Source organism: Rousettus aegyptiacus, unplaced genomic scaffold, assembly GCF_014176215.1.
Source record: "Rousettus aegyptiacus isolate mRouAeg1 unplaced genomic scaffold, mRouAeg1.p scaffold_m13_p_4, whole genome shotgun sequence".
NCBI classification, from domain to species: domain Eukaryota; kingdom Metazoa; phylum Chordata; class Mammalia; order Chiroptera; family Pteropodidae; genus Rousettus; species Rousettus aegyptiacus.
This window is the reverse complement of record NW_023416307.1, coordinates 53,053,971-53,075,159: the sequence shown is the minus strand read 5'-3', so window position 1 is coordinate 53,075,159 and position 21,189 is coordinate 53,053,971. Positions and strand designations below refer to the sequence as shown.

At 48.6% G+C, this 21,189-nt stretch overlaps 1 protein-coding gene and 1 pseudogene across 2 annotated transcripts in view; both read left to right on the top strand.

Annotated features, from left to right (window-relative positions):
* PDIA5 (protein disulfide isomerase family A member 5) overlaps positions 1-20,932 on the top strand; it is an 83,014-nt gene extending 62,082 nt beyond the window's left edge. For both annotated transcript variants that reach the window (XM_016159356.2, XM_016159358.2), the window contains exons 12-17: positions 4,882-4,952; positions 5,485-5,645; positions 9,439-9,569; positions 13,725-13,795; positions 20,164-20,298; positions 20,703-20,932. In XM_016159356.2, coding sequence (XP_016014842.1) covers positions 4,882-4,952; positions 5,485-5,645; positions 9,439-9,569; positions 13,725-13,795; positions 20,164-20,298; positions 20,703-20,783 — 650 coding nt within the window. In that variant the 3' untranslated portion in view covers positions 20,784-20,932. The remainder of the gene's footprint in view (positions 1-4,881; positions 4,953-5,484; positions 5,646-9,438; positions 9,570-13,724; positions 13,796-20,163; positions 20,299-20,702) is intronic.
* Positions 17,822-17,940, top strand: LOC118601811 (annotated as a pseudogene).
* Positions 20,933-21,189: the final 257 nt, after the last annotated feature.

Here is a 21,189-nt window from a genome sequence, read left to right as displayed (position 1 = left end):
GTCCTCCTGGGGAGGGCAGTCCGAATGCAGCAGTGGGCTCTGAGAGGGGCCTGTGCTGTGTGAGGCCCATGCCTGGGCCCCCTCAGTTCAGGGGGCAGCCTCTCTCTCCCTACTCAGCGCCTCCCCTTTGTCATCCGTCTCAGCGGAGGGCCAGGTGTGGATGTGGGAGGCCACAGCACCAGGCCCAGCTCTCCAGTCCAACAGCGGACGATGAAGAAAGTGTCGGGAAGGCCATGGCAGCAGGACACTGACTGCTGCTCCCTGGTGCCCTTCCTGTCTGCGGTGTTCTGAAGGAGGCCACATTGTATGGTGTCACTTCTCTTGCCCCCGCCTGTTTTGCTGCAGTAACATCCACCTGCTTCTCCCTCTCCATGCGACTCCAGCCCTGCATTGGGCCGGGGAGGGATGTGACGCCATAACACTACCCGAGTGAGCGTCCCTCGCAAAGTGAGAGGCCCCAGAGAGGGCGGCCCTGAGGAGCAGCTTGTCTCTCGTGCGAGTGCCGAGTGCCGGAGTACAGGCAGGGAGCCTAACAAAGAAGCTGCTGGGGAGCCAGAGCACCCTCTCTCGCCCCTTCCCCCGGCCCGGCCAGCAGCTCTGCCCTGGTCCACCCCTTTCCTTTAACAACAGGCGCAGATTTTCTGTGCCGCGACCTGCCACCAGCAGGTGTGTGCTGTGCTGGAGGTCACTGTGCCCAGCCTGCCTTCCAGGAGCTACGCTGTCAGTTTGGTGGCATGTTCCTGTCAGAGTGTAGACTTTCTGCTTTTTATTTATTTCTACCTTATTCTCAAAGTAATGTCTGATCTTTGATCTTTGTAGAAAATCTAGAAGGTGTAGAGAAACATAAATGATGAAGGAAAATCATGACTTGCAATCACATGATCCAGAGGGAACCACTTTTCTCTTTTGGGCATTATTATTGGTTTCTTTTTTATATTTCCTTTGTTTTTAGGTTTTCTTTTTTTAAATTAACACAGTTAAATTGACTTTTTCCAACACATGTATAGATTTCTGTAACTATCACACCATAAAACTTCTTCATATAATCACTTTTATTTTTTAATTGCATAAGTAATTTAAGAATAATATTAATGACATTCTTATTATTGGCAGTGCAATATTTAAGCGTTACATAAGAATATAGTGCAAACAGTGAGAATTCCCGCTCCTCACCCTGTCCCCATTACAGAGTTGACTGCTGTTAACACTACATCCTTTTCCTTCTATACAGCTACCTAAATAACGGGGGGGCCGGAGGGGGTGGTTTTTGTTTTTCACGTAAATAGGATTGTTCCCTACCCATTTTTCTGCGATTTGTTTTTGTTTCACTTACCGGTAGGTCTTAAAGATATTTTCATGTAAAATGTAGATGTTGACATATAAATCTACCTCAGTCTTTTTAACCACTGCATAGTGTTGTATAATTTAGAGATGCCATAAATTTTGAATCATTCCCTATTGATAGACATCTGTCTCCTGCCCTTCACTGTTCAAACAGTGCAATGAACATTTGTAAACATATGTATTTGGGAATATGTCTAAATATTTATGACTCATTCCTAAAAGCGAAGTTGCTGGGCAATAGGGTAAGCGTGTTTGAGCTTTGATAGATCCTGCCCCCTTGCCCTCCAGGAAAGTGTCAACGCACCCGCAGGTGTGTGACGGAGCCTGCATCCTCTCCAGCCATGGATACTGCTGTTAGCCTTTTCTGTTCCGGTGAAACTGGGCAAAACGGCAACTTGTCCACAGCTCCCTGGCCTCCAGGAAAGTTGGGCATCCTTTCTTGTGATAATCGGCTTTCCATGTTTTTTCCACGAACCACCTATTTATACCCTTTGCCCATTTTTCTACTGGTGGTTTGTCTTTTTCTTCTTGATGTAGAACTCTATAATATGGATATTAATCTTTATCTGTTATCTATGTTCCAGATGTTCTCTCTCTTAGTCTATTGCTCGCTTTAACTTACTTTATGGTACCTTTCATTGTATAAAAGCCTTATATTTTTGTAATCAAATAATAGCTAGAATATTTATTGAGCACTTTGTGTGGATCAGGCATTATTCTAAGCACTGTCCACATATTAATTCATTTAATCTTCAGAACAAATCCTGTGAAGTGTATATTAAGGTTATCCCCATTTTAAAGATTAGGAAAGGGAGGGACCAGGAGGTTAAGAAACTAGCCGAAAGCCACATAGCCAAAAGGGGGAGCCAGGACTAAAACCCAGACATGTCTGTCCCAGAGGCCACAGCCTCACCACTGAGCTTCCTGTGAGCCAGCCTTTTCCCATCCCAACCCCTGGGATTCATGGGTTGCTTGTGAAATCCACCCCAGGATATAAAAAGAGTGGGCTATATTTTGTTATTATATATATTTTTTCATTTTGTTCTTTAATTCATTTGGATTTTTTGTTTGTTGAGCCAGGTAAGAGAAAGGGATGTAATTTTATTTCTTTAAGTCCTTACTTCTGTGCTTTTTCTTTTACATTTTCCTTAACGTTATCTTGTAACTATTTTCTTACCATTATCTTATATTTTCTTATGTTATTAAAAATGCCTTTTTGTACTTGCTTTTTATGGTCACATAATATTCCTTTGTATAATAGTGTCATAAATTACTTCACCAGCGCCATAATATTGACGGTTCAAGTTGTTTACTGTATTTTCTCATTATAAATCATGCTGTAGAGAGCATTTTTATGCATAAAGATATTTGTCCATATGTCAGATTATTTCCTTAGGATAGAAACCTGGAAGAGAAATTTTAAAAAGCTTGTTATCCATTTTATACTAACATAAAGAAAAAAACCCCCAATCTCTCTTTGCACAAGAAGAGGGCTGTGTCATGGGTGGAGGCATCTATCAGTGTGTGAGTTTGCCCCAGAGTGTCTGCGAGTGTCTGCAAATCAGCTTTGGTGTGTATACAGCTGGAAGCCTTGTCTAGGCACCGGGGGCAGGCTGGGGGGCGGGGGGCATCACTGATCACTGATGTTAAGACATCAGTGTTTCCGCTACCATCTCTGAGAGCCCCACCTCCCTGGCATGCCCCAAGCCAAGTTCTAGGCAAGGCAGCAAGAATGTGGACAGAAAAATCCAGGCTCCTCTAGAATCCCAGATACCAGGCAACTTTCCAAATTAATCTGGTCTCCTAGAAGACTCTGGTCCCAGGATCCAGGAAAGTCTGCATAGCTGGTCTATAATAAAATCATAAGTGTAATTGAAGATAATGGAATCTAGAGGAATCCGAAGGCTTGCAGTTGATGGAGGGCCAACATTCCCACAGCCAGAAAAGAGCATGATCGAGGAGTTGATGCGTAGCCTCTGTGCCGGGCAATGAAAATCAGCATAAGCACACTTACACAGATGATAAAAACCCAACAAGGAAGTTTGGCCATAAAACTTAATGGCCTATCAAACCACAATCAGAACACTAAAACGCAGCGGGCTGGAGTCCTGCTCCAGAGCATAACCCTCCTTCTCTGGCTCTCGCAAAGCCCAAGCAGTGAGGACAGCCAAGCCCAGGAGGCTGGGGTCAAGGCTGGCAACACACATGACCCATGGCTCCCTAGAACAGCAGATGCCAGTGACGAGGCCTTTGCATGGCGAGACTTTTCCCCTCCTTAGGACCTGGCCAGTTGCCTCATTATAAACTCTGTTTACAGAAGTTTATTGCTTAGCCTTAGTATCTTGTTCTGGGAGTAGAGGGAATTGATGCTAGAAGCAAAAACCATAATGATACAAGAAAACTCTGGGGTATATGTGTAAAACATTAGAACAATGTTCATAGATGTTGGAGAGTTCCAAAGATGTTTTTTAGACCTAGTAAGAAGCAAGAGAAATATATAAATGGTGGTGGTGGCGGGGAGGGTACATGCACAGTAACCAGCTTGGCTGCCAGTTATACTAAATAGAAGTGTTCAATCAAACTGACATCTAAATTTAGGTGCAAGGCAGGACTTGCAGGAAAAGAATTTAGTCCAGTTAAACCTTGTGTGCACACGTGTAAATCTAAAGAATATAGCCGTAAGGTTAATTCATTCAAAAAGTGTGTGGAACACCATCCTCGGTACCAAGAATGTGGTGGTGATCTAGACGGATAAGCCTGTCCGGACCGTACAGTCCAGTTGGGGAGATGGGCAGGGAACAAATAAGCAAATTTTCCAGCTGTTCTTAATGCAACTGAGAAAATAAACAAGATATGGAAAGGGAGTGTGTTAGGGGAAGGCTTCTTTCTTCGGGTTAGGTGGTCAGGGAATTTTCTCTGTAGAAGTGAAATTTGAGCTAACGCCTGAATGAAGTGATGCCCTGTAAAGACCTGAGAGAGGATCAAGTTACAGCCAACAGTGTTAAGAGCCTTGAAGTAGAAGTGAGCTTGCTGTGATAGAACAGGAAGAGGGCCACAGGCTGCGTAGTAGAGGACCGGAGGGAAATGACCAAGTTGAGATTGGAGGGGGCTGGGGGTCAGATGGTATGGGGCTTGTGGCCAGGGTAAGGAGGTTGATTTTGATCTACCTGCCGTGGGCAAGTTTTAACCAAGGGAATTTGATCTGATTTTTGTTTCAAAAAGATGCTTTGGCTGCTCCTAAATATAAGAAAACAGCAATATAATAGTTACAAGGCAATATAGAATTAAATGCTCTAGAAATATATGAATAAGAAGTATTTTGTGAGTAGAAGAGAAATCAGCGGTTCAGTGAGGCTGAACCTTCCCCAGTGGATTAGGGAAAAGATTTTTTTCTCTGAACTGGTGTTCATTCTTCATTTCTCTTGGGTACTCCCTGGTGTCTGAGAATAGGGCTGAGCTGGCTCACAGACACAGCACAGGGGACCTCACCCGAGCCCTGGTGCCATGAGAATGGCTTCTCTTGATTTCTTCCCACAGGGTGTGGACACTGTAAGAAAATGAAGCCAGAGTTTGAGAGTGCAGCGGAAGTCCTCCACGGAGAAGCAGGAGTAAGCATCCTTTCCTTAACCTCCCCCCGCCAGTTTCTTCCAAAGAATCAGTGACGTGAGTCATTATAATGACTTCCCCCTGCTGGCTCTGCAGCAGTTCTCGGGTCCCTGGAGGTCTGCAGTACTTCTATGTCCCTGAGTAGACATGTCTCAGACAGTTGGGGTCCCTACCAAGGGTGGAGGGGTACAGAGACAGTGGGGTCATGTTCCCATGCCCATCCAGGTCATGGCACAGGAGCAAAGCCCCAGGATTCCCCTTTTTCTCTGGGATTCTGGCTATTGGGAACAGCCACCATCTACTAACCTGCTTGGTGGGGCAGATTTAAAAGCCTCATCTCAGTCCATAAATGAGAAATGATGAACGTGCCAGTGTTCAGTTATTCCTTGGGATATATAAGCCCAGGGTCCATCCAGCCACTGCCCAGTGAAATCCCAGCAGGTCCAGCGTGGGTTGGGGCTGTCGCCTGGGTTCCTCTGTTCTGCCAGCACTGTCTGAGGCTGTCGTGCATGGTTGGCCTCTCCCCCATCCCAGAGCTCTGGTGTCCTTGCAGCTGTCGACGCCACTGTCAACAAGGCCCTGGCAGAAAGATTCCACATCTCCGAGTTTCCTACACTGAAGTATTTTAAGAATGGAGAAAAATATGCAGTGCCTGTGCTCAGAACAAAGAAGAACTTTGTCGAATGGATGCGAAAGTAAGTATGATGGTCTTGACAGTGCATCCTGACTCCTTCCTTGCTGTCGGGCACAGGGACAGACTTGAGGAGGTGAAGTAAACCTTAGAGGCTACTGTCCTTGGCTCGGGGCCATGGGAGCCAAGACACATTTGACTTCCCCAATCCTAAAGCCACCTCCACCTTGTTAACCACGTCTCCTCGCCTAGCAGGTCACTGGTAGCTTTTCTGGATGCAGTTCCATCCGCTCAAATGAGTGTTTCTGTTTTTGTTTTTGTTTTTTTTAAGAGGATCCCCTTTCTCAGTGTCTTGGCCCCAGATTTCATCTTCTGCATTTTATTCCGTCCCCTTTGAACGAGTGAAGGAAACACACAGCTCTTCACATCCAGAGCTGGACTCGTTTGGGCCCGGGTTTGCTGGAGGTTTATTGGACCTCTGCAGTACAGCCTACTATGTTTGGGGGTTGAAGATAAAGATCTCAAAGAGTTCCCTCAAACTGCATAATAGTTTGCTAGGGCTGCCACAGTAAATTACATAGACTGGGTAGCTTAACAGCAGAGGTTTATTTTCTCACAATTCTGGAGACCAGAAGTTCAACATAAGATGTTGACGGGGTTGGTTTCTTCTGAGGCTTCTCTCCTTAGCCATCTTCTCCTTGTGTCCTCGTATGGTCTTTCTGTGTCCTCGTCTCCTTTCTTAAAAGGACACTAGTAAGATTGGATTACGGCTCACCCTAATGACTTCATTTTAACTTAATTCTCTCGAGACTCTATCTCCAAATACAGTCTCATTCTGAGATACCGGGGGTTAGGACTTCAACATATGACTTTTCAGGGGAACACAGCTCAGTTCATAATGGCCTGCAAGTCCAGAGAACCTGAGTAGCATTGCCATTATTACTGGCCCAAGGACCTCCTACTCACCCAAGGACTTTGGAACATGCAGTTCTTAGCATTTTCCCCTCCCGTGAGGGGACAAACTGGGCCCTCACAGAGATGCCGTGGGACATGGAGGAAGCCTTGGGTCTTGCTTGAGAGTCAGAAATTGTTAGGATGCAGCTGAAGAGACTTTCTCCTGTCTGCACTCCTCCCCTGACACACGTGCGTGTGTGTGTGCAAAGACACACATAATGTGAATATCAAGAACATTTTTCCTCCTTTCAGCACTGAGGGGAAGATAAAGTAAAAGAAGACGCATTTCAGCTTTGGCAGAGGTTCCCGGTATGTGGTATAATGATGCCCATGTGAGAACCAAGAGTTTAGGTATGAGAGCCGTGCAAAATAGCAGCATCTAAATTGAATTACTTTGTTAGGACCTTGGTCCTCAAACTTGGATATATGTACGCGTCACCTGGTGTTGCAATGCTTATTTAAAGGGCAGATTCTGAGCCTGCTGTCCCTGAAGCTTTGGCTCATTTCAGGAAGTATGAGTGCGACCCTCAGTCATAGCATTTTGGGAAATACTAGCTTACGGAATGGAAGCAAAATCTCCACTAGGTTCAGGAAAGGCCCCTGGCAAGAGGTGAGTGGACTGGCAAGGTCCTGGGGTCCGCCCCTCCCACTGTCCTACTCATCATGGGCATGGATTCTCAGAGTAGCCAGGCCTTTGTCTGAGGGACCAGAGGGGAATGGTCGTTCTCCTCCAGAACGGACAGGCCCTCACTCGCCTGCCCTGCTGGTGCTCTTCCTACCTACCTCCAGCCTCGCTCTGGTGCCAGGGCTGGTTTGTTGGGAGGGATCAAACTGGGCGGAGGTTTCAGGCAAGATCCTTGGTGCCTGTACTTGTAGGTAGAGAGCTGAGGGAATCGGGAGCATTGATCGCTGCTAATCCCTACTCCAGAGGCCTGTCCCTTCTGTATGCGTCACCCTGCTGAGCGCCGGAAAAGCACTGAGGGCGAGAACGTGGACTTTGTGGTCCGAGAGACTGCGCTCAGTGTGGGACCTCCAGCTAGTTACGTGACCCTGCTCAGCCCCAGTTTTCCATCTGCAAAATGGAGACAATACTTTTCCCATAGACTTGTCTAGAGAATTAAACTATTGTGTTTAGCATGGTACATGGTTTGGAAATACAGAAAGGAAGCCGCTTTTATTTTTGATATCCACTGTCATATAGAGCTGTAACTGACAGTATCACCTCATAAATGCAAATACCTCCCCAGCCTTTGCAAAATGCTTTCATATCTCTTGCCTCATTTCATCCTCGGGTCCTACTGAGGCCAGAGTTTTTATTTCTATTTCCTTGAAAAGAAGCTTTGTTTCTGAGTAGTTAACAGGGGCCTTGACCAGGGACAGATAGTTCTTTGAGGAGCTTGGAAGAAATCCTTCAGTCACAGTATGAACAGGAGACAGCTCTGAGACAGTTGAGTGTTGCGACTCAGGAGAAGGGTGAGCAGAGGGTGTGGGAAGAGGCCAGTGGTGTTTCAGGCTTGTGTTTCAGGCCATGATGCAGGTAACTGAGACATGCCTGCCAGCAGGCCAGCCTGGAAGGGCAGGATTCAGAGATGGGGCAGAACAGAAAGGTCAGGTGGCAGTGTCAACCACAGAGCCAGGGTTTATGACAAGGCCTGGAGGGTGAAGAAAAAGGAGGAAGACAGGAAGGCTGGGAGGGGTTAGTCTTGGTCACCAAAGCAGAAGTGCCATTAACCAAAATGAAGAAGTTGGGGAGGTGGGGGACTGATTTAGGAGGTGTGGGGGAGTAGGGAGAGTATTATATTCTAAGTCTTTTGGGGATTGGGATGACAGTAGGACCACCAGCGGTCAGGACACAAGTCATCCTCAGCCCCAGAGATTCTGGAAGCCATTCCGGCAGATGAGCTCTTTCGAGAATTTCAGGGGCTCAGAGATAGAGCTGGGAAAGGAGAGGGCTGTCGGAAAGGTGGGGAAGTAGCACTCTGTGGGCGCTCGGCAGAGAGGGCTTGGGAAAGGTGAGAGTGGTCACGGGGTGGCTCAGGGTGGCTGGTCAAAAGCCAGGTGGTGAGATGACGAAGGGGAGGATGTATCAGCACCAGGTACAGATGACTCCCCAGAGACACTTCTCAGAAAAAGAAGAGGGAAGTGCTGTTACAGGGAGGAGGATAAGGGCAACAGAGGCTTTTAAAAGACCCTGGAGATCTATAATTTTGTGAGGCAGACTGGAGGGAACCAGTGGACAGAAAGAGAATGAAAAATTACAAACACTTATTGAACGCTTGTCATTTATTAGAGCATGCAGGCTCTCAGCGACTATTACTTGGTTGGCTTGCTTTACGTACGCTGTCTCTGCTCTTTATAAAGGTCTCAGGAAGTAGGTATCATTGTACTCATTTAACAGAAAGGAAAAATGGGAGCTCAGAGGAGTTTAGTAACTTACCTAAGGTGACACAGCTAGTAAAGAATCTGAATTTGAACTCCAACCCACCTCGCTCCTTGGCCAGAACAAAGCCTCAGGAACAGACTATAATGCAGTACCCTTTGAGGTCCTAGAAGAGACCAGAGGGAGGGGGAGGGGAGTTCTACCCACCATGGCGAGATGACAGAGAGCCTGCCCTGCGCTGAGAGTGGCTCAGGTCTTCACACCTTCACGCAATGGCTTCTTAATAGGCATCTCGAATGGAATCAGAATATCTTTGCTGATGGCACAGGTGTGTTTACGTTTAAACTGAGATTTTAAGTTATTAAATTTTTTAGAAAGGATGCAAAGTGATTTCTTCTCTCGTGCTACCCTGGTGGTGGTGGTGGCGGTGGCGGCGGCGGCGGTGGCATGGGGAAGGTGGAAGCCTTTGTCCTTAGAAGCCTCCCTTGATGGCTGTCTCCCCTCCTCCCCTGGCTTCCTGCAGCCCTGAAGCCCCCCCACCCCCAGAGCCCACCTGGGAAGAGCAGCAGACCAGCGTGTTGCATCTGGTGGGGGACAACTTCCGGGAGACCCTGAAGAAGAAGAAACACACCTTGGTCATGTTCTATGCCCCTTGTAAGTAGCTGGGGTGTTCACTGAGGGGCAAGGTAGAGGGGTGGGCCTGAATGAACCCAGAAGATCCCCCCTGGCACCTGGCCAGCCACAGGTCAACTCTGGCTCATCTCTGCTGTAAGCATGGCTCACCACTTTCCAGACTGAGGTCCTTCAAAACCCAGGGCCTCCTATCAGCTCTCAGATTCTCTTCTTTCTAGGGAGCCTTTCACACATCTGTCCTAAAGCCCTCTGCTTCTGTTTATGGTGAGGACCTGCCATATAATTATTCAGTCTCCTTATGTCTCTGGAACCTTCCAGTCTGCCTGTCTCCCACCTGGCACTTCCTGCCACCCCTCAAGATACTGACTTCACCTTCAGACCTTGGCACTTGACTGCTTGGTATTAGCCTTCCCAAGTGGCTTTGAAGCCACTGGTTTTGAGGCTGTGGTAAAGCGTAGTCACGTTCACTGAGACCTGTCGAGATTCTGCGATGCAGTCCGTTTTAATCAAAGCTTAAGCCGAGTATTAGTGCGTGTGACCTCAGGTTTTGTGTAGTCCCATCTTGAAGTTAATTGATACTTAAAAGGGAAGGCTCTTGAATTTCCCACTCTTCTGTTGCCCTTCTCTCTCTCTCCCCCAGGTTATAGCTCAGCTTAATGGAGTGGGGATAATAAAGCTGTGCTCCACAGAGAAGCCAAGCAACTCATTCTAGTCATAAACCTGCTAGGTTGTAGCCATCCCTCCTGTTGGCTCCCCTCCTGCCCGTACTTTTCAAGTGTCAATAATCCTTAATGACTCTCCTCAGCTCTCACTGTCTGGAAGGGGTCACCTCCTGGCCCTGACATCCCCCAGCCTCAGACTCCCACCCTCGGGCAACAGATACATCCCTCTGTTGGCCTTTTCTTCTTTGAGTGGGACTTATGCTCTCTCAGTTCCTTATAGATCTTCTTGCTGTCCCCATCTGTCCTTAGAGTATACCTAGATGGGATATTAAGAAGGTAACATCTTCCTTCTGTGCAGAGTAGGGGGGGTGCAGGACTAAGACCCATGAAAGTGTGATGTGTGACTTGCCCAAGGCCTTGCATCAAGTTAGTGACAGCCCTGCCTGCAGCCTGGCCTTTGCTCTCTCCCTTTTTGTCACAAATACAATTCAGAGAGCGAGAGCTTTGTCAGCAGCAGTCGAGAACCTGGCCATAAAAGTGGGAGTTCTTGACCAGCCATTGGGTGGACTTTAGGAAGCCCAGACTGAATACCTTCCCCTGGAAATACCCCTCTCTTTCCCCCAGACCCTGGGGCGGGGACCCCTACCCTGCTGGGGTACTAATGACCTTCCTCACATAACAGCTGTGTCCTGGGCCCAGGACGCATGGGAAGGAGGCCAGTTCCTACCAGGCCTCCAGGGCCTCACTGTCTACTCTGGCAAGAAATAATTTCAGATGCGGTCCATTCAGGGTACATCACTAAGAGACCCCACTTCTGGCTAAGGGCTTGGCTCCTAAAGACTCCCGTCTCCCTTACTGCGCTTTCCTGTCCTTGAACCCTGCTCCAGACTCCTAAGATGCATTAATCAGTGGATTAAAGGGGGGCAGGGGGTGGGGAAATATCCAAAGACAAATGTTTTTTAAAAATGTAATAATAAAAATAATGTAAACTTATTTATAATATATAAGGTAGTATAGAATGTAATATAGTATATACTTATTTATGTATAAAGACTAAATACTAAAGTAAGGATAAACACCTGATAAAGGTAGGTATAAAGTGAAAAGCAAAAGCTGACTTCCATATCCCTTCCACCACCTCTCTCTCACCACTCACCTCTCCTCCCTACCCCCACATCCCAGCTCCTCCCACCCCCTCCCACCACCCCCTTCCCTAGCCTCTTCTCCTGTTTCAAGCCCTCCTTTGCACTTAATGGTCTGGCTGCGGTAACTCCCTTTCTTAGGCCAGCTTGGCTAAGTCTCTAGAATTGAAATTTTCTTTCCGATCTTCAGTCTTTGTTTTTCTTTCTCCACTCTGGGAAGCTTATTTGGTTTCCTGCTGCACAGAGATGGTGCCTTTTTTTAATTTAAAAAATCATGCCTCTTCTGGCCCACCTGACACCTCTTGGCAACATCTTCATGCCCTTTCTAAAACGGCCTCCCCTCTAGTTATTCATCTGCTGTGTGCTTTCTTTTGGATAATAAGAAAATTAGATGCAACAGAAGGCCATTAATCTGAGACCCAGATACTTTAAATTGATGGTAACAGGAATTTGCACTAGGCTGATAGTTACCTTTATACTTTCAGTAAGCAAAGAGATTAGAAAGGAAAAATTAGTCGTGATATCAAATTTGGGGGAAGAAGGTAACCCGATGCTAGTAGTGGGTGTCCATGCCTCCCAGGAAGGACCTTTAGGTGCCGTAGGTGACAAGCCTTGTCAACCAGCACATGCAACTGTGCTCTTTAAATGTTTTGAAAACTGTATTCCTTCGGAGTATGAAATTTTCATGAATTTGAGCTCTTCTTCCCTCTGTTAGGTCACATTAGAAGTTTTCTTGTAATTGCCATTGAAGTAATTTAAAAAAAACATCTATTCACATCTGCCATGGGTTAGGCTGTGCTAGGCACTTTGTCTCATTTAATTCTACTGTAGCCCATAACCAACCTCACTCTCTTTTCTACTCCTGGGCTGGACGTTGGAAAACCCCTTTGAGCCCCTTCCGCATCACTGTCCACCCTGTCCCTCCTGCCAGCCAGGCTACGCGGATGGTCCTGCCCATCTCAGGAACCTGCTCAAGCGCTAACTTCAGATTAAAGTTGTAGCTTAGTCCTAATTTGGTTTCACAAAACTCTTTGAAATGCCAGTCATTATTATCTTAGTTTAAAAAGAGAAAGTGGGTGAGCATAGCCATTCCTGTTCCCCGCCTTGGCCCTCTCAAGGCCGAGGGAGCTCAGGAGGCCTGGTCCAGCTGTTTGTCGGGAAGTTGGCCAAAGCCAGGTCTCCCCACAGGGCATTTGGCCTCTCCCACTTGTGTTTTGATCAGAATTAATTACCACAGTCAGGGAAATCCTCTCCTCGAAGCAGGTCTGTTCTCTTGGCAGTTCTGTTCGGTGTCTGGAAAATGGTGTGGAGAAGAGGTGGGCTTGGTTTTCGTCTGCTAATGCTGCGGGGATGGCCAAGAAAATGGATCTGGGCCAAAGCAGCCCTTGGCTTCCCAGGCCCTCTCCTCAGTGGGTGCTGCCCTGGGTTTGCTGGAACAGGTGGAAAAAGTGGCCCCGTACAGGTGCCAGTCTATGCCTGAGACACTGTCATCATTGCCGCGGGAGCTCAGGGTGGCACACGGAACAAGAGAGATAGGATGGCGTACACACCACTGTCACACCCAGGGCCTTCGGAGTCACAGCTCCTTATCCACTCTGACGGGCCTCTTCCCTGGATCGGGAACCCAGGCCCTGAGAAGAGTCGGGGTCTCCTGGCAGCTTGTCCTCCGCTTAGCCTGACTGTGGCTTTCCTATTCCTGGATCTGAAGTTCAGGTCGACGATAGAGTGAAAGGTAGAAAGACAGCATGAGAGCCAGGGGCCTGGCGTAGTTGCTCCATCTGGGGGGTGTCGAGAGTGTGAAAGTAAGCAGCAGAGTGTGAGCAGCAGGGGCTCAGGCAGGGCCGTTGCTCCTGGCCCCCCGCCTTTCCCGGCCCCACTTTCTCAGTCACAGAATGGAGAGATTTGCGATTGTCACTGGGGCCAGAAAAGAGGCTTTGTAACAGGCTCAGAGAATCCTGAACACACATCTGCCTTTGCTAAGCCCAAACTCCCTCTGTACCAAGATCAGATTCTCCCAGCTCTGAGGGCAGCTCTCTGTAGAGGGAGACTGTCTCCCCCACCCCCAGCCTCTCAGTCTGGGTATAAGACAGGAGAATGTGGGATGGGAAGTCCCAGGCAGGAGTGGGCCCGCCGTTTGCACAGGGACTCCTACAAAACCCTCATGCCGACAGCAGATACACAGGATGGTGGTTTGAGGGGCAGGGTTGAGGCGTGGACCCTGACAGTGGGGTGTGTAGGGGAGTGGCAGTCAGATGAATTTGCACAGTCTGTCGGGTGGAGAGAAACTCCCAGAAAATCCTCTGTGGAGGTTCCGGGGGGCGGGGGGCGGTTCTGTAGCCTCCTGGTCATGTGTAACTTCTCCTCTTACGCAGGGTGCCCACACTGTAAGAAGGTTATTCCACACTTTACTGCTACTGCTGACATCTTCAAAGATGACCGCAAGGTAAGGAGACCCTTCTTTGTCTCTTGTCCCACCTCCAACTTTGCCCTGTCACCAGTTCCTGTACCTTCCTCCTTTTTGTTCAGCCTCCTTTCCAAATAGGATCTGCTGAGACTAGGGAATTCCTGGGGACCAGGACATTCTTTTTTCATACGGCAGGATAGAATAGGCTGAATTTATGCTTCAGAATCAATGTAAAGGGATACATTGAGGAGGGAGGGCTGTTAACGAACGGCTCAGTGTGGATGATAAAGAGGTCATCTATTTTTTTTTTTTTTTAGAGCTTGAACCTGTTTATAGTAGAATTCATAGTCATGCATTACTTACATAATTAAAAATACAAATAAAATCCAACAAAAGTCAACCGTAGGCAGCCAAGGTAGGGGAGAGCCGGCTATGTCTGTACAGCCTCGTCCCACCGAAGTGAAGGGCTCCTGCAGCGGTCAGCTGGTGAAGCATAAAATTAACAAGCTAGAGCTGCAGATTGGATTAGAGTGCGGGGAAGCAGGGGCCTCCAGGCACATCCCGGCGGCAGCTCCAGCAGACAGCCGGCTTTGCCGCCACCCTGTGAGGGCAGTGTGTTGCTCCAGGGCTCAAGTCACAGGGAGGAAACCCCAGAACTCAGGCTGGTGCCGCTCGGCTGCTGCTGATCTGTGTGACCTGGGAGAAGTCATATCGACTCTTCAGGCCGTGAGTTCCCTTCTCTGTAAAGTTGAGGTGCTAGTCCAGATGAACATGAAGACCATTCCCAGCCTTGGATGACATCGTAGGAATCTGTCCCCTGACAGGCCCCAAAAACATGCTCACATACACTCAGCCCAAAGACACATGCAGCTCTGCCACGGTGCCTTATTTCCCTGGGTGGAGTTCTCAGGCGCAGCTGGGGCAGGCCGGACACAGAGGCAGGATCACCTTGCGTTGGCCCTGCGGGAGTGGCAGCGATGGGGTGGGGAGAGCTGTGCGGGACAGCAAGTCAGAAAGAGCCAGGCTGGGCCACAGCACATGTGTGGAGTCAGGAGCACACTGGGGACTTAGACCCCAGGACCCTGCCCTATACTCGCGAGTCCCATCATTACCCGCTCGCGCTGGCTGGGCCTTGGAGGCATCCCTCACCCCTCCAGGAAGGAGTATAAGGACCAGAACCGTTTTTGTCCTCCGCCTACCACTTGGCCTGCGTTGACAAGGGCATAGCAAGAAGGGGCTTCCCATCTGCTGTCTCCCTCACCATCCAACCTGCTTCTGCAACTAGGGCCTGGTCACATGACAGGGTGGCTGCTCCTGCTCCGGGACCTCTGGGGAGGTCCAGCATGGCCCACTCCACCAGCCCCTGCTGGGCTCCCTCACATCTGGCCATTGGGTGGTGTGGGACAGGCCTTTACTCTCTGCAGCCAGCACTGGCTGGCGGTCCCTCCGAGTCGACTGCCATCGCCCCTGGGTGCTCTGGTCAGATGGGAGAGTGGCAGAGGTGTATCATCTTCCTGCCCCTACCTGCCAGGTCTCCATGGCTCAAGGGTCCATAAAGGGATGACATTAGTCTCAATGAAGCCAGGCTGTCTGTGCCCACGGTAAGCGCTGAGGGGCAGCTCTCCTCTGCCCCTCTGCTGACACACGAGGGCCCCTTCCTTTTCTGAGGAGCTGATAGTCTTAACTTGGGCCAGTAATGTTGCTGACCTCTTCCTGGGGTCATTCTCTCAGTCTCTCCTTCCAGCTTCCTTTATTCTAAGCCAGGAATCACCCTTACTCGTTTTCAAGAACACACGTCACTTCTCTGTCCCAGGCAGCTGGCAGGCCTGGGGTTCCTGGAGGTGACTCTTAGTAACTGCGAGAAAGCATTCTGTCCCTCCAGCTGGGGGACTAAAGATACCGACGCCACATTGCAGGGTACCATTCTGGAACTATCAAATCAGACTGTGGAGGATGGTTCCAGGAATTGTGATTTCTCAGAGCTGGCTCTTGTGCTGGCCGCAGGCTGGCGTTTAGGGACCACTGGCCTGTCCAGCTCTCTCCTTTCACTCATGAGGGAACCAGGCCCAGAGAGTATCCCAGTGGGTCATTGCATCCAGAGTGGGTCTCCTGACACCCCATGCTACCACCTCTTAGCCAGAGGTTCCTTCCCCAATCAATATGCAGTTGGTTGCTCACTTCCATTTTCATAGCCAAAGTCAATATTAGCTCCTGCAGAGATTTATTTTACTGAATCAATAAAGCCACATGAGGCAGCTCATAATTTAGCTGGGGCGCCTCTGCCCCCTCCCAGGAGCTTACTGGGAGACTTTAGCAGTTGACGCTCTGGGTAGAGAAAGCGCTGCACACTTAGTGTCGGAATGGATGGCATTATGGAAGGGGCCACAGAGGACAAGGATTCGAGGTGAAAGGTGGGCGGATGCAGGCAGGGTGGGGCTCGCCTCACTGCACATCGGAGTGTCCACAGCCTGGGGGTGGGGCAGGGCCTGCGGTGCAGCTCTTGGCCTGGCACGAAGGTCTTCCCAGGAGGAGGCCCTGAGGCTGCAGGAGACCCTCCTCTGTGATTGGCCCAGAGGCTTCTGTAACTCTGGTCTTGGTGTTTGCAAAGCTGTCTGCCCATCACGAGGGAAAACTCCCGGAGGGCAGGCACCCCATGTATCCTTGAATTCCCCCAAAGTTTTGACTCCTGGGACCTCTGTAAATGTTGACCGAATGAAGGAACAATACATATTTAGTATTTCCTGAGAGTTCGTCTCCCATTAATACTTTCAAAGCATTATGTCATGTTATCCTCACAGTAAGTAGCCTAATCAACTTGTATTGTTACTCTCCCCTTCAATTTCCCTGAGGAGATTGAATCTCAGAGAGGTTAAATGACCAGCCTAAAGTTACCCAGCCGTAAAGGGGCAGCATCAGAATTGAATAAATAGGCATTGTCAGCACTCTCCCAGAAGCTGATGCGGGCCTGGGACTCGCATGCAACGGGTTTATTTGAGAGATGATCTCAGAAGCTGCTGAAGGAGGGGATGGAGGAAGGAGAACCAAACAGAAAAGGAGCCAGAGCAGCGGTGTTAATGAGCAGCTTACCATGCGGGGAACTAGGATGTCCCTGGAGACCTCGCCAGGGACAGAGTTGTCCACGTAAAGGTCAGGGAAGCCAGGGGACACTTGAGCCCTGACCATCACTGGCCTTACCTCTAGCTCTCTGCATCCAAGAGTCACAGATGCCACTGGCAAGTGCTAGGCTACAGGGACATGGCAGGGCACTGACAGCCAACTGCCGTGGAACAGATCTGGAAGTTAGAGGTGTACAGTAGGTGCTGCAGGTGAGTCAGTGGGCATGAGAGGAGCAGGTAGTTAGACAGGTAAAATCAGGAAAGATGAGGAGGTTTATTTGCTGCCTTCTTTCCAGAGAGTTCACGCCACTGCCTTTAGAGAGGGCTGCACTTGTCTCTTCTCGCATGGAAACGGAGTGTGGAGGAGCCTTCACAGCTAGAAGTAGCCCTTTGTGTTTGCAGCTGGCAGATAGTTTAGGTGATTCAGAGTAAGTCCACATTTTTAATTGAGTAGATTTTTTTAATCATACACTACATTTCCCACAGCTCCAGGGCATGTATACAAATTAAATTCATAATTTAAAGCGGATGCAGAGAGAGCAGCATCCTGAGCTACACTCATCACTCACTTTTACAGAATAGCAGAGAAGCATTGACCCCTGGACTCGGGCTGAAGCAGACGGCTGCCCGGTATGCGAGGTCTCCCCCGAGCTGGGCCCCTCCGAGCCTGCCCTGAGAAATGGAACCCACAAGGCAGCTAGAGGAGCATGTGCCTTACACTTCTAGATAATTCAGAGAGCACTTTAGAGGGCAAGCTGGGGTTCTCAGAAGCCTGCAAGGGCCAGCCTGCTGGCGTGGTGGATCAAACTCCATATGGACACCAGCAGAGGGCAAGTTAAGCCTGCCTGAAGGAGACAGCCAGGTGGTGCCTGTGGGAATTCAGAGCAAGTATCATCAAATCTGGCTTTTAAAGAGAAACTGGCAAGCCAAACTTTTATATGAAAATCTGGTTTACGGCCATGCCACTCTGAACAAGCCTGATCCTGTCTGATCTTGGAAGCTAAGCAGGGTCGGGACTGGTTAGTACTTGGATGGGAGACCATCTAGGAAGACCGGGTGCTGTACGTGTGTAAAAAAAAAAAAAAAAATTAAAAATCTTCTGGCTTTTTTCTAGTTTGGCAGCTAATTTAGATTTTTTTTTTTTTAATTCTATATGGGCCCAATTGAACAGGATTGAGAATCAGATATGGATTGCGCATAGCGGGTTTGCCAACTCTGCTCCAGGAAGTCTTGCTATAGAGAATGTAAATACCTGAAAGAGTAGGAGGGAAGTGTGAAGGCAGGTGAGAGAGGGCAGGTGTGGTGCACTGGCAACTAGAGTGCAGGCCACACCTCACTCTTCACTCTGACCACGTCCTGCCGCTCAACTGGGCACAAGGTAAGTGACCAGTAAACGTGACTGCCGGTGGCCTGCTGGGCTCTCCTACCTGGAAACGGGGCCTCGGTTCAGATGTGGAAAGCCAGCAGTCACAGAACTGTGTGAACTGTGGTCATTCAACAATACAAGCTGTGGTAACAGTCCCGTCTGAATTCCTTAAAGGGCTCCGGCCCTCAGAGAAACCACAGTCCTTCCTCTCCCAGGTCCTGGCATGGGCTGGCTCTTCTGTCGGGTGTTCTTCACATGGCTGGCTGCCTCCTCATCACTCAGGCCTCAGATCAGATGTTACCTCCTAGGAAAGGCCTCCTGGTGAAGGCAGCCCTTCTGGCTATTGTCTTACTGAATCAGGCTTCTTTAATTTCTTCACAGCATTTGTTGTGCTCTAATGTGTTCACACTTGTTACGTGTCTTCCTGCAGTAAGAGTGGCATTCGCTCAATGACAGAACTTTGTCAAGGTCACCCTGTACCCCTAGCATCTAGCACACATGGCAGGCCCTGGATAAAGGCTGCCTCCCACTCTCGGCCCTCCCCACCTCCGTGATGCTTTTGTACTGCGTACACATCGCCGTTACTCAATCCTCTCCCCTCTTTCCTTGCTTTGTGAGCAGGGAAAAAGTTTGCTGTCTGTTTTATACACTCTTATTTTGAAATAACAATAAATAATAAGGAAAAACTACCCAGCATGTGGAATTTGTAAGATGATCAGGAAGAGGTCAACAGTCAATTTGGGAACCTCTTTCTGACCCAAAACTGTTTGCCTTGGTCATTGCTGAACTTTTCCAGTTTCTGGAATGTGCGCCCTGGTTGGAACTTTCTTTGTTTCCTCCTTTAGGCCTTGGCTCAGATGGCAAACCATGCAGAGTGCCTTTGCTCCATTCCCCTGGGCTCCCTTGGTGCTGGGAGCTGTCTCCACAATTCCTCCTATCATGCCTATAAATTGTCTCTTTACCTGACTCACTGACCAGATGCTGAACTCCTAACAGGGACAGAGCTTGTGTTTGAGGCCAGTAGGAACAATTATAACAGCAGCTGACATTTACTAACCACTAACTCTGTGCCAGTCACTGTGCTGATTCACCTGATTATAATTCTCTTAGTCTGCATAATATCCCGATAACCTCGGTATTATCATTATTCCCGTTTTACAGATGAAGAAATTGAGGTACCAAGAGGCTAGGTAATTTTTTTAAGTCTTAATATGTAGCCAAGCCAAGATTTGCACTTGAGAGACTTCAAAGCTCTTGTTCTTAACCTTATAACTACACTGCCTCACAAACAGATATTCAGGGGTAAATTCTACAGTGCCTCCTGGAAAGCATCACAAAATCTGTGGTGTTTACAACTGCTTTCAAGTCAGAATTTCCTTTACAGGCGTTATGCAGTCATCCCTCAGTATCCTTGTGGGTACTGGTTACAGGACCACCCATAGATACCAAAATGTAAGGATGCTCAAGTCCCTTATATAAAATGGCGTAGTGTTTGCATATCACCTGTATTGGCACATACACTACATACTTCATTCATGTGGATTCAGTGTAGTGCTTAGCATGTGGCAAATTCAAGTTTTGCTTTTTGGAACTTTCTGGGAATTTTTTTTTCTGATATTTTTGATTCTCGATTGATTCTGTGGATGGGAAACTTACAGATACAGAGAGCTGACTGTACTTGTGATTTTAAAGAGTAGTCTGAGGGCACTCCAAGGTGAGGCCCCAAACCTTACCCATCTGCCTTAGAAATCGTCGGTCTCAAGGGAGCTCCAGGCTGGCGATGCTTTGTTTCAGCTCCTCCTGCTATGAAGGAGAAGAATCACGGAAAGCACATGGCGTGGGCCAGAGTACTGTGTGCAGAGGGTCCAGGCCTCGGCTCTCAGACTGAAGACCCCTGTGCTAACACTTTCACTCTTTACCCATAGATCACCTGTGCTGCTGTTGACTGTGTCAAAGATAATAACCAGGACCTGTGTCAGCAGGAGGCCATCAAGGGCTACCCCACTTTCCACTACTACCACTATGGGAAGTTTGTAGAAAAATATGACGACGATCGAACGGTGAGTTGGGAGAGAAATCTACCCTGAGCTTTCTGCTGAGGGCCAAGGAAATAGCCACTGAGTGGGCAGCAAGGGAGGTTTCCAGAAGCACAGAACTCAGCTGGCTCATCAGAGCTGAGAAGGCAAGGATCTGGGTCTGGCTGGAAGAGATTCTCAAGGGGGTTGTCACAGAAGTCCTGTCCCCCAAACCAGAATTGCATCCTGGGTGCAGAAGAGTTTCCTCACCCGCTTCTTAGGGCTTCTCCGTAGGCCAGCAGATGCCTCTCGCATCACAGCTGCCCCCACCAGCTGCCTGCCTCTGTCCAGACAGGTGGAGGATCAAGGAAGGGGAGTGAGGGAAAGAATGCACATCTGTATCAGGGGGTAAAGTTCCTTTTTTCTCTTTCTCTTCCCCTTCCCTACAGGAATTGGGCTTTACCAATTTTATTCGAACCCTCCGGGAGGGAGACTACGAGAGACTAGGGAAGAAGAAGGAAGAATTGTAACTTCTGCCTCAGAGAAAGCTTTTCCATTACACTGTGAATGATACCTGTTTGGTTGTTCTTTCTGAATTTCCACGTGTCTGGAGACAAAGTTTTTTATAGCCGCTTATGGCCATTTTGTACAATTTTGAAATAAAATTAAACCAATTGTTTGGTGTTGTGGGTTATGTTCATGGAACCTCTGCTAACAAAGATGGATACTTGTGTTTTCCCTCATTCCATGTCCTCTACTGACAGGTGGAGAGCCACAATCCAGGGTCGTCCCAACGAAAGACATTCATGAGGGCAGGTGGGTGGCAAGGGGTGCTGGCCCCTGTCAATCACTGGAAGCAGAACAGGGAAACCAGACCACAAAATATCATGTTATAAAATGACTAGTGTTGAGAGGAAATGCATTAAGATGATCAGG